At 44.8% G+C, this 12,683-nt stretch overlaps 1 protein-coding gene across 1 annotated transcript; it reads right to left on the bottom strand.

The window, feature by feature from the left end:
- Window positions 1-1,438: 1,438 nt before the first annotated feature.
- Window positions 1,439-9,964, bottom strand: ltv1 (LTV1 ribosome biogenesis factor). The gene is made up of 11 exons (XM_079999366.1): window positions 9,811-9,964; window positions 8,949-9,080; window positions 7,891-8,088; window positions 6,853-6,940; window positions 6,633-6,759; window positions 5,892-6,105; window positions 5,228-5,355; window positions 4,823-4,959; window positions 4,629-4,681; window positions 3,276-3,476; window positions 1,439-1,686 (listed from the first exon to the last, which is right to left on the bottom strand). The coding sequence occupies exons 1-11, from the start codon at window positions 9,811-9,813 to the stop codon at window positions 1,573-1,575; spliced, it is 1,395 nt and encodes a 464-aa protein (XP_079855492.1). The 5' UTR covers window positions 9,814-9,964; the 3' UTR covers window positions 1,439-1,572.
- Window positions 9,965-12,683: the final 2,719 nt, after the last annotated feature.

Below are 12,683 nucleotides of genomic sequence, written 5' to 3' on the forward strand. Positions count from 1 at the left end.
ACAGCATGCTAGCAGGAGGAGCCTGGGATCCAACCAGCAACCTTTACATCACTAGACCACCAGCTCTACCTCCTGAGATACACAAATGACTTCATTCTGTTGAATGAAAAGCAAAGTCTAATTTCTAATAAATATGGAATGAACCATGACAGATGCCAATTACTTTTGTGAGTTTCAAGTTATTTCAGAGAAAATTATTGCTTCTTTTTTCGTCGAAGGGTACCAACAGATTTGTGTGTGTATATGGGTGGGTGTGTGTGTATATACATGTATATGTGTGTGTGTGTGTGTATATATACACACAGAGATATCACAGATATCAGCCACAACATTAAACCAGCGACAGGTGAAATAAATAAGATTGATCATCTGGTTCCAATGCCACCTGTCAAGGGGTGGGATATATTATTATATACTGTATATACTTGCAGTTTATATTATTATAATATATAAACTGTTATATATTATATATATGCTGTTAGATATTATATATATACTGTTATCTAGCATCATTACATATATACTGTTGTATATTATCATTTGTATATACTGATATATATTATATATACAGTGTTCTATATTATTATAATAGTGTTTTATATATTCTCATATGTATACTTTTATATATTATACATATGTTATATATTATTATACATATACTGTTATACATTATATATATACTGTTATATATTATTATTATATTATATATATAGTGTTATATATTATCATTAAATGAGGCAGCAAGTGAACAGTCAGTTGTTGAAGTTGATGTGTTGACCACATTGTGATGCTGGACAACTGGGTCAGAGCATCTCCACAAGCACAGGTCTTTGCAGTGGTTACTACCAAAAGTGCTCCCAGGAAGGACGACCGGTGAACCGGCGACAGGGTCATGGGGCCCAAGGCTCATTGACGCAGGTGTGGAGTGAGGTCGGGCTCGTCCGGTTCGATCCCACAGTAGAACTGTGTCAGGACACAGTGCATGGCAGCTTGCTGCGTATGGGAGCTCACAGTGTCCACGCTGACCCCTGTCCACCCCTGAAAGCACCTACAATGGACACTTGAGCGTCACAACTGGACCATGGAGCCATGGAAGGTGGAGGTCTGATGAATCACCTTTTCTTCTACATCATGTGGATGGGTGGGGTTAGGGTCCGATCCCATGGAGCATCCGTGGGATGTGCTGGAACAACAAGCCCGATCCATGGGGGCCCCACCTCCACCTTCCAGGACTTAGGATCTGCTTCTGACGTCTTGGTGCCAGATACCACAGGACACCTTCAGAGTCTGGTGGAGTCACTGCCTCCACCTCACAGCTGTTTTAGCTGCACGAGGTGGAGCTGCACAGTATTAGTGTTATTAGTGGTGCTTTTAATGACACCAAAGGGTGACAGTACAAAAAAAAAAATGTTCAACACAAAGCCACAAAGGATTTATTTTAAATATTTTAATGAACATAAACAATGGATTTCTATTGTCTCCAGAAAACACACAACGCCGAACGTCTTTGTGAACCTGGAGACGGAGTTGTGTGTGTGTGTGTGTGTTTTAAGTCTCTGCAGTGCTGCAGCCTCAGCAGAGCTTCAGCCCCTGCACGCTGCTCCTCAGGTTCAGGATCTGCTTCTCCTGTCGGACCTTCTCCTGCTTGAACGCCTGCTTGTTGGCCTTCTTCTCCTGCCGCCGCTCCTGTCGCCACGGAAACACAGAGTTTAGCCCAGTAGCTGCACGACGTCACAACTACCATAAAAACCGCCCGAGCAGAGCGATCATTTGGTCAAATATTTCGGCTCCACAATTGTGTTTCAATCCAAATTTAAGGGGAATTTCGAAGCAAGTGTAGAAATGCTGCAATAAATAAAATGGTGGAGGTGGTCTGGTGGCATGTGGCCAAATTATTTTATCAGCGTCGTATCAAAGTCTGGTGGGGAAACGGAGAAAATCTCTCCATTAGAGAAGTGCAGGAAGTATTATGTACAAGTAAAGTATTTACACAAAAACATCCAGTTTTTACTAAGTCCCAAAGCAACAGGGAGACGTGCGCGATGCGGCACGGGACGCGGTACGGGACACAAATGTTTTTTTTACCTTTGTTCAATTAGCAAACGGAGGAAAATAAATACATCTGAAATAAAAACACGCTTTGTTTTTATTCGTTTTGTTCCGGGACGCGGGGGAACGGGGACGGCGGTGGACCGGAGGTGGCTCCCTTTCCACCGCCCCCGTCCACTCCGCTGTTTAAAAATGTTGTTTCACACGAGCAGGAAAGAAAACTAAAATAAATACATGTGAAATAAAAACGCAGGAAATGCGGCGCGGTGTGTACGGCAACGCTGCCTCGAGGTCTGGATGAGGTCTAGTTTAGATTAGATCGTCTAGAATTCTCTTGAGTTACGTTCCCATAACTCTGCTGCGTACAGCACACACACGGCACCAACATTTAACTCCTCTGTATTTTGGTCTTTGCAAAGGGAACCGATGGACCTGTTTATTTGCATGCAGGGCGGGGAAGTGAGACCCGATCGCACGGTGTCACCGAGACAGGCGTGAGGGGACGTACTCAGAGCCGTCCACTTGTGATCGGATCACCCGAGACACCGATCCCATCCCAGGCCTTTGATTAAAATGTTGGACCATTGAGCTGTTGAAACTTACCACTCTGCCACAGCTTCTCACCGAGCTTCAAATGCAACGATGGAGACACAAAAAACATCCCACGACTCTTCTAGCATTTTTTTTTTTTTAATAAAACGGATACCGCATTTGATTTAAAACTACTTTTTGGGCGCAAGTTTTTGGGTTGCCAGCAGAAAGCGACGCAACTGCCTGTTTTTATTCTGTCACTTCCTGTTTCCTGTCTCCCCGTTTACCGCCCCTTTCCAATGCAGATGGAGCCAAAAGAGTTGATTTGTCAAAGTGCAGCAGAGTCAATTAAAACCCCGAAAAGCCTGGTGAAACGGAAGTGACGCAGCATCCCGTTTCTAGTCTCTTCCTTTCTGTTTCTAGTCTCTGACATTAGCAGAGATTGAACCAAAAGAGCTGAATTGTGAAAGTGCAGAAGAGTCAATAAAACCGTGAAAAATAAAGTGCAGGTTATTCAGCCTTTGTCTTCCCCAGCACAACCAAGACCCTTCACGTTGTGTCTTTCCTGTCTCCTCAAAGTACATTTTACAGGTTTTTCTCAGCGTTTTCCCCATCGCACTGCATTCACACACAGTAAGAAGCTGCAGAGAGCAGCACGGAAACCTTCCTTTCAGTGTGTTGCCGTGGCGACGCACCTTGCGCTCCTCCCTGATCACCGTCTTCCGGGCCCTCCGCTCCTCCCCGCTCTCCTCCTTGTTGCGGGGCTGCGTGCAGACGCGCGGCAGGTCCGAGTCGTTGATGCGCTCCATGCGCTCGGCCTGTCGTGCCGTGGGGCCGCGGGGCGGCAGCACGCCCAGCGGGACGCCCGACCGCGCCGACACCCGGATTGTCTTTGGCTGGGGGGAGGGGGGACTGAATCAAAACGCTGAAGCCGAACATTCGGCTTCCTGAGCCATTTAACTCCACGCGCAGACGGAAGACGATGGGAATTCTGAGAGTCTCTGGTAATAATAACAATAATAATAATAATAATAATAATAATAATTATTATTATTATTATTATTATTATTATTATTATTATTATTATCATCATCATTATTATATATACACATATATTTATATCTAAATAATAATAATAATAATAATAATAATAATAATAATTATTATTATTATTATATATACACATATATTTATATCTAAATAATAATAATAATAATAATAATAATAATAATAATAATAATAATAAGTCCCTAGTCATCATGGCACAGTGCTACTGCATGTTAACTTGTGTAGATAGCAGGGTTCATTCTGGGTTTTACAAAATGAAATTCAAGCACTTTCAAGTTCTTTTTAAGCAATTTTTTTTTCTTTTTTCCAGGACTTCACGCAAAACCAATATAAGCCATTTTCAATGTGATCTTTATTAATTTAAATATAATATGATCTTAGTCTTTTTTCTATTTATATAATATCTATCTATTTATATAATAGTATATACATTATATATTTATTATTCATCTCATTGTCATCTACTATTATCCCTGCTATTTCCAAAAAGGTTCTGGAGTAAATTGATCAGCATCATCTACGTCCTATATTCTAGAAAAGTTTTATTATGTTACGATTTGAATACAAAACCAGGGAGAATATTACAGGATCGCAAGGATCATGTTTCTTTCAAGGAATTTCCAGGCATTCAGCACCAAAGGGCCCATTTAAGACATTCCAGATCTTACATTTCAGAGGATAAAATTCAAGCACCCCAAGCACCTCAAGGCTCTGTAAGAACCCAAAGATAGTGTACATACGTGTCATTCCTTATCTCAATTTGTATCGTTTTCTGCTGCTGCAACGCCTGAACTTCCCTCCAGGGATAAATAAAAGTCCTGCTTTATCTCACTGAATCAAATGGTATTTGATGTTGAACCTCAGCAGTCATGGAGGGAAGCGTGGACGGACACGCCCTCCCACACTCGTCACGGTCAGCGAAGTAATAAAATCTTACTGAACCCTCCTTGAATGGACCCAAGAGCGCTGTGACGACGTACCTTTGGTAGATCCTGGATGACTTTGGGTCTGTTGTAGATGTTTGAATAAGTACCTGGAGGGAACAAATTTCATTCGATTATATTTAGACGAGGATAATAAAGCGAAATATGCAAATTAATTCATCACGTCCCCTTAGAAAACAACACAAATACATTCCACCGTACACGTCTCATGAAACTCAAACTGGACTCACTGATGATCGTCTCGCAGTCCCACTTCTCCGCCGGCGTCTCGACAACCAGCGTCTCCATCTCCTGCTCCTCCTCTTGCTCCTGCTCCTCCTTCAGGGAGGGGAGCGCCCGGGGGCCCAGCTCGTCGGGCCTCTGGTACCTGAGTCGGAGAGCGGGGTTCCATTTTGGTTCACCAAGGTCACAGAATTACAAGCTAAATAATTATCCCATTGTGCTCTGAGGGACACATTGCAAATAACACAACTAACAAAAATAACCAGAATAAGAAAAATAACCTGAATAAGAAAAATAACAAGAATTAGAAAAATAACAAGAATAAGAAAAATAACCAGAATGAGGTGAACAACCAGAATAAGGTGAACAACCAGAATAAGTGGATATTTTGAGTAAGGTATTCTCTCACTCACTCCTTCTCCTTCTGTCTGAAGTAGTCGTTGATCACCTCCTGCAGTCGAGCGCTGTCGGGTTCGATGAAACCCTCCAGCTCCGTGTTGTCCAGCGCGCCGATCTCATCGTCGTCAAACTGCTCAAAAAACTAAAAAATATATAAAAAAATGGGAAGAGAGCAACACGGAGATCCAAATGTCAAGGTGATTTTAAGGCGCCGTTAAAAAGGTGAGTTAGCTACGACCTGAACTGAAATGTTCCAATGTTCAACGTCAGTAAATGTCTCTCGGTTTATGCTGCTGTTGTATTACTGTTGTATTACTACAACAGCGGAATAAAATGAACAAAAACAAAATAATCACAGTAAAAGTATTCAAGCAGGGCCCAACACTAACCCACTAAACACACTAAAATGGAAAATTATTCATAAACAAATCGACTTTTTTTTATATTTAACATGTTTTTGGACAGTTTGTCTTGTTTTCAGGTTAAACGATGCAACCGTCAACATCTCTTCACAGTTTGAACTGTTGTTTTTTTTTTACTCTTAATATGTTTATCGAAGATAATTTGTCTGATTATTATATCTTCAGAGTCACAGCGGTCACTGACAACGGGGCAACCAGAGCACACGCCGTGGTCGACAACGACAACGTAAATGAACAGAATCAGGTTCAGCGGCACCTTCTCGAAGCGCTCGTCCAGCAGCGACAGCTGCTCGTTCCTCCTCATCACCGACGACGTCAGAGAGTATTCTGTGAAGCGGCTCTTCGTCTCCTCGTCCATGAAGAGGAATTCGCGTCTGCCGCGCCCCTCACCCTCCTCTTCGTCACCAGAGACGCCGCCATCAGAGTCAAAGTCGTCTTCCTCGTCCGTGTCCTCCCACTCGTCATCGTCACTGAAACGGTTCAAGACAGTTTCAGTGTGAGATCGTAGTGAAAGATTCAAGAGGTTTATTTAGCGAAAGAATGAAAGAGGAAGAAGTGAAAGAATGAAAGAGGAAGAAGTGAAAGAATGAAAGAGTAAAAGAGTGAAAGAATGAAAAAAGGGAAAGAATGAACGAAAAGGTGAAAGAATGAAAAGAATGAAAGGATGAAAGGATGAAAAAGTGAAAGAAAGAGTGAAAGAATGAAAGAGTGAAAGAGTGAAAGGAAGAGTGAAAGAATGAAAGTAAAAGAAAGAGTGAAAGAATGAAAAAGTGAAAGGATGAAAGAGTGAAAGAATGAAAGTAAAATAAAGAGTGAAAGAGTGAAAGAACAAAAGAGTGAAAGGATGAAAGAAAAGGTGAAAGAATGAAAGAGTGAAAGAATGACAGAAAGAATAAAAGAGTGAGAGGATGAAAGAATGACAGAAAGAGTGAAGGAGTGAAAGAGTGAAAGCGTGCAAGTGTAAAACGGCGCTGGAGCCCACAGGGCTCCCTCTCACTGGGCGGCAGCGGGGGCCTCGTTGGCCCTCAGGATGAAGTCGTCCTCCAGGAGGTTTTCCGGATCCTCGAAGTCGAAGTCCTCGTCCAGAGCGGCGACGATGTCCGGGTCCATGTCCAGACGAGGCCCTGCGGCGCACACGGCATCATGTCAAGGTTCCACAAGGTTTGTCAAGCACGGAGCTGCTCATGTGCGAGGAGCACGGAGGGCCCGACACGCACCGGAGACGGGAGCGGCCTTGTTGAGGAGCCCGACCTCTTCCTCAAACTCTGAGGCGAACACCGAGGACGGCAGGTTGATGCTGGCCACCTGCAACACAGTGTGGGGGTTTCCATGGTTACAGCATCCCAAGGAGCAAAAGACGACCGCACAGTGTGATGTTCACGGAGCAACGACGTCACCCGTGCTCACGTCAGCCGCTTATGGAGCTCCACCTGACGGTGCTTCCAGGCTGCGGCTTGGAGTCCCTGCAGAAGGATGGATTCACTGCAGCGTCACAGGAAACCACTCCTCGAAAGGTGTTGACCAACGTTACTTTTACCCGGACCGAGCGCAGCTTCCTGTTTACTCCTGTTTGTCTACAGCCCCGCCCCTTCCAACATGGCGGCGGCGACGAGGATCCCGAGCTCAACGCGGCGTCTGTGTTTCTATGTCTATGGCTGTTCCACCAAAATAAATACAATTCTACTAAAAGGGAGACAAGTTGGGTGGAGCTCTTCAGTCAACACGCTTCCTCCTTCTCTTATCCCCAAAGTGGGTTGATGGTTTCCACCGAGCCATCTGAGCGATCGTAAAGCCATCTGGTTGTCTAAGTTGTCTATTGCTCCTCTAAGAATTTGGATTAATGATGTAAAAAACTGGTACTTTTCACAATCGCATGTCTCCATCCAAATTGAATGGGAATTTAGAAACGCTCATTAAACAAAATGTGAATGAGGTGAGTTTCCAGTTTGGTTGAGGGTGGGGTTGTCCAGGTCATCAAGTTGTTGTAGATGACATTTTTCTATTTAATGAAATTGAGTCTTGCAGTATTTCTACTATCTGCTCCACATTTCCCGTAAATTTATATGCAAACATTTGACATGGAATCCGACGACCTGACAACGCGGTTTGTTCTATTTTATGCCACTATCACACGGTGCCATCAAATGAACAAAAGACAGTTCAATTATTAATCCTCATTATTTCTATTAACAACAACAATTAGTTGTTATTATTTTAAGTTGATGATGATAATGATGATGGTCCTTCTGACTCACAGGGGCGGCCTGGTCCCTTTTGTCCTCTTCCTCATCTTCGTCCCTCGGGAGGTGGACGGGTCGCCTGTGCGCCGGTCCGGCGGCGGCCACCAGCTCGGCGGGCGTGGCCGCCTCCTTCAGGTGCTGCAGGTAGTCGTAGTCATCGTCGAAGAAGACGCCGAACTCCCGCTGCTGCGCTCGCTGCTTCTCCACCGCCGCCTGCGGAGCAGGAAGCGCAGACCCGACGGAGGAAAGTTTTTAACAGACGGATGACAATAACCATGGAAATAAACGATGAAACAGTGAAGCAGAAACTAAAGATAACAAGAAATCGGTAAAGTACAGCATAAGGCTCCCCCCGACTAAATTTCCCTAGTCGACTATTAACCGTCAGTTCAAGCCATTAGTTGACTAATCATCGCACATTTATGATATTCATTTATTAATTTCTTTCGGAGAGCGACTGGATTAGAGAGGGAGCGATTGGAGCGCATTTTGTGAGCCGGCCTCCCTCTCCGACGGTACTGACTGTGTGCGCTAGTGATGGGGTGCCTGCGATCGGCGCCAAAACGGTTTTATTTTATTTTACGTCTCCTTGTGGAAGGGAACCCTGCGGAACGGGGCCAATTTCTCCGTGACTCTCTCCCCCGATCACCCCCCACTCTCCGCCCCGCCCCCACACTGTTATCGATCGGGGAGCACGGAGAACTGTTCCATTCATGATTCCCCTAATTTATAATTCATCATTGAGATGCTATCCCTGTGTATTTTGTAAGATGCTATCTGTTTTATCCTCTTATTGTAATGAACACTGACAGTGGGGAAAAAAAACACTGCTCGACTTGACAGGGTTTCTGGCTTATGATTCCACTTTCTAGGGCAGCCCTACATGAGATGTTGAAGTTTGAGCTTGTTATCGGCTCCTTCAGTACAAGGTGTAGGAGCTGAGCGTGGCCTCCGCCCGTGGCCTCCGCCCGTGGCCTCCGCCCGTGGCCTCCGCCCGTGGCCTCCGCCCGTGGCCTCCGCCCGTGGCCTCCGCCAAGTGGCCTCCGCCAAGTGGCCTCCGCCCGTGGCCTCACCGAGCTGGCGGGCAGCAGGACGTGCTGAGGAGCCTTCTCATCTGCAGCCAGAGGATCCTTCTGGCTCCTGTGCACCAGGTGGAAGGTCACGGCATTCTTCTTCTGGATGAACGACTTCTTCTTCCTGTACGGCTGCAAGAGGCAGGAAACAGGAAACATCAGCATCATCGGGTGTTTGCTGTCAACCTTTTGGTTTATAGGCTTATTGCCAACAATTTGTTATCATATTTAGTGGCAGGTTTACTCTACATCACCATTTCTATCTCAAGTTAATCATCCGCTTTGCGGAAGTTACAAGTTCACAAGTTATTGTATAGGATCGTATATTTACTTTTGGCCATGACCTTTTATTTTTAATCTTTTATTTTCTATTGTTTTTCCTGTTCTTTTATAACGTTATAATCATTGTTTATTGTGAGGTTTGGTGTATATTAAATACTGTCCACTTTTTCCATTTTCTGGTTTATATTTATATTGTGTTGTTTTGTTATTATAACGTAAATCACTGCACTTTGCTTTGGGTGGTGAGAACTATAACTTCTATTTCCAGCTGATTGTGATGTAAACAGAACAGATAGTAAACAGAATATAAAATGATGTACATACAATTATAACAGTGTGATATTTCCAGAACTTCACCCAAGGGATTATTCAAGTGTTGTCTTATGATATCATTTTAAAAAAAACACGTTAGCAAGGATATTTCACCATTTTATTACCTTAATATACTTAACATTCCTCTACTTTATTGTGTGATCGTACTGTTTGATCCAGTTTCAGCTCCTGTTGTTGTTTGTTAGTTGTTGTTTGTTAGCTGTTAGCTGTTAGCTGAGTGAGCATCGTGACACAAAGCGTCGCTTACCATCGTTCAGCAGAAAGTCCGATGGTTTCATTCGATTATTCAGCACAAAAAACGTTGAATTTAAAAGAATACTTTCATATAAAAGTTCCTGTTTGTCGTGACACAAGGTGTAAAAACCCCTAAAGTCGCAGTTTGTTGACGCACGTTGCTCCGTTCACCACGCCGCCATGCGTGGAAGGAACCACTGCAGCCACAGCGGGGGAGTGGGAGCCACCAAGAGGTCGTTTGGTGGGATGTGAACGTGATTATACGACGGGATACGCGACATGAGATCCGTGTTGACATTCTGGAAAATATAAAAATTCATAAACAAGTTCCCAAAATACGGAATGATATTCCTGTTTACAATGGCAGGCAATACCGCGACCCCCCTTTGTTATAGTTGGCATAATCTACAAGACGGCGGTAATCGACTGTCGATAGAGTCGATAAAATAAAATAAAAAATAAAATGTAATTAAATATAAAAAATATAATATAAAAATACAATTAAATACGAAATGAAAATATGATATCATATAATATAAAAATAGACTGGAATAAAATAAAATAAAACACATTGTAAAAATAAAATAACAAAAAATTGAATAAAATAGAAACAGAAGAAGAAGAAACAGTTTTTATTAATCACACAACACACCACACTACAACACATGCTTGCACACACACACATGCTTGATGGTGGCCGGTGAAATGGATTCTCTGCATTGAACCATCCTGGCTTGTCCTTCCTCCGGGGGCACAGCCAGGAGCAGTGGGCAGCGTACGTGGACGCGCCCGGGGACCAGGTGATAAGTGTCCATCGCTGGTCAGACCATGATGGGTGCATGTTTTTGGTGGGGGTCCTTACTGACGTGAGGTGGAGGAAACCCCATGTGAGCACGGGGAGAACATGCAAACTCCACACAGAAAGGCTCCAATTTGGAGATAACCCACCGGAGCACAGTGCCAACAGCCAACCAGGCGGGAATCGAACCCAGGACCTTCTTGCTGTGAGGCAGCAGTGCAATGCACTGCGCCAAATATGAAAATAAAATAAATGGACTCCATGTACGAATGGACGATGTGAGCTTGGCTCTGTGGGAGTTGGATCTACAGGGGAAGGTAACCCTACAGGTGAGGGTTATCCTACAGGTGAGGATTACCCTACAGGTGAGGATTACCCTACAGGTGAGGTAACCCTACAGGTGAGGGTTATCCTACAGGTGAGGATTACCCTACAGGTGAGGTAACCCTACAGGTGAGGGTTATCCTACAGGTGAGGGTTATCCTACTGGTGAGGGTTATCCTACGGGTAAAGTTACCCTACAGGTGAGTGTTATCCTACAGGTGAGGGTTACCCTACAGGTGAGGGTTATCCTACGGGTAAAGTTACCCTACAGGTGAGTGTTATCCTACAGGTGAGTGTTACCCTACAGGTGAGGGTTATCCTACAGGCGAGGGTTACCCTACAGGTGAGGGTTATCCTACTTGTGAGGTAACCCTACAGGTAAAGTTACCCTACAGGTGAGGGTTACCCTACAGGTGAGGGTTATCCTACAGGTGAGGGTTACCCTACGGGTAAGGTTATCCTACAGGTGAGGGTTACCCTACAGGTGAGTGTTACCCTACAGGTGAGGTAACCCTACAGGTGAGGGTTATCCTACAGGTGAGGGTTATCCTACTGGTGAGGTAACCCTACAGGTGAGGGTTAGCCTACAGGTAAGGGTTATCCTACGGGTAAAGTTACCCTACAGGTGAGGGTTATCCTACAGGTGAGGGTTATCCTACGGGTAAAGTTACCCTACAGGTGAGGGTTATCCTACTGGTGAGGTAACCCTTCAGGTGAGGGTTATCCTACTGGTGAGGGTTATCCTACAGGTGAGGGTTATCCTACGGGTAAAGTTACCCTACAGGTGAGTGTTATCCTACAGGTGAGGGTTACCCTACAGGTGAGGGTTATCCTACTGGTGAGGGTTATCCTACAGGTGAGGGTTATCCTACGGGTAAAGTTACCCTACAGGTGAGGGTTACCCTACAGGTGAGGGTTATCCTACTGGGGAGGTAACCCTTCAGGTGAGGGTTATCCTACAGGTGAGGGTTATCCTACAGGTGAGTGTTATCCTACAGGTGAGGGTTATCCTACTGGTGAGGGTTATCCTACGGGTAAAGTTACCCTACAGGTGAGGGTTATCCTACAGGTGAGGGTTATCCTACTGGTGAGGTAACCCTTCAGGTGAGGGTTATCCTACAGGTGAGGGTTATCCTACAGGTGAGTGTTATCCTACAGGTGAGGGTTATCCTACGGCTAAAGTTACCCTACAGGTGAGGGTTATCCTACAGGTGAGGGTTATCCTACTGGTGAGGTAACCCTACAGGTGAGGGTTATCCTACAGGTGAGTGTTACCCTACAGGTGAGGGTTATCCTACAGGCGAGGGTTACCCTACAGGTGAGGGTTATCCTACTTGTGAGGTAACCCTACAGGTGAGGGTTATCCTACTGGTGAGGGTTACCCTACAGGTGAGGGTTACGCTACAGGTGAGGGTTATCCTACGGCTAAGGTTATCCTACAGGTGAGGGTTACCCTACAGGTGAGGGTTACCCTACAGGTGAGGGCTACCCTACAGGTAAGGGTTATCCTAAAGGTGAGGGTTATCCTACTGGTGAGGTAACCCTACAGGTGAGGGGTATCCTACTGGTGAGGGTTATCCTACAGGTGAGGGTTATCCTACTGGTGAGGTAACCCTTCAGGTGAGGGTTATCCTACAGGTGAGGGTTATCCTACAGGTGAGTGTAACCCTACAGGTGAGGGTTATCCTACAGGCGAGGGTTACCCTACAGGTGAGGGTTATCCTACAGGTGAGGGTTATCCTACAGGTGAGGTAACCCTTCAG

Source organism: Zeus faber, assembly GCF_960531495.2.
Source record: "Zeus faber genome assembly, chromosome: 4".
Lineage (NCBI taxonomy): Eukaryota > Metazoa > Chordata > Actinopteri > Zeiformes > Zeidae > Zeus > Zeus faber.

Bases quoted from the DNA above. Each gene is read 5' to 3' on its own strand.
- ltv1 (XM_079999366.1), bottom strand. The intron at 8,089-8,948 runs GTGAGGCCACGG...CCTGCTCCGCAG, and splicing joins TCCTGCTGCCCGCCAGCTCG to GCGGCGGTGGAGAAGCAGCG. The intron at 1,687-3,275 runs GTGCGTCGCCAC...CCGTGGCGACAG, and splicing joins TGATCAGGGAGGAGCGCAAG to GAGCGGCGGCAGGAGAAGAA.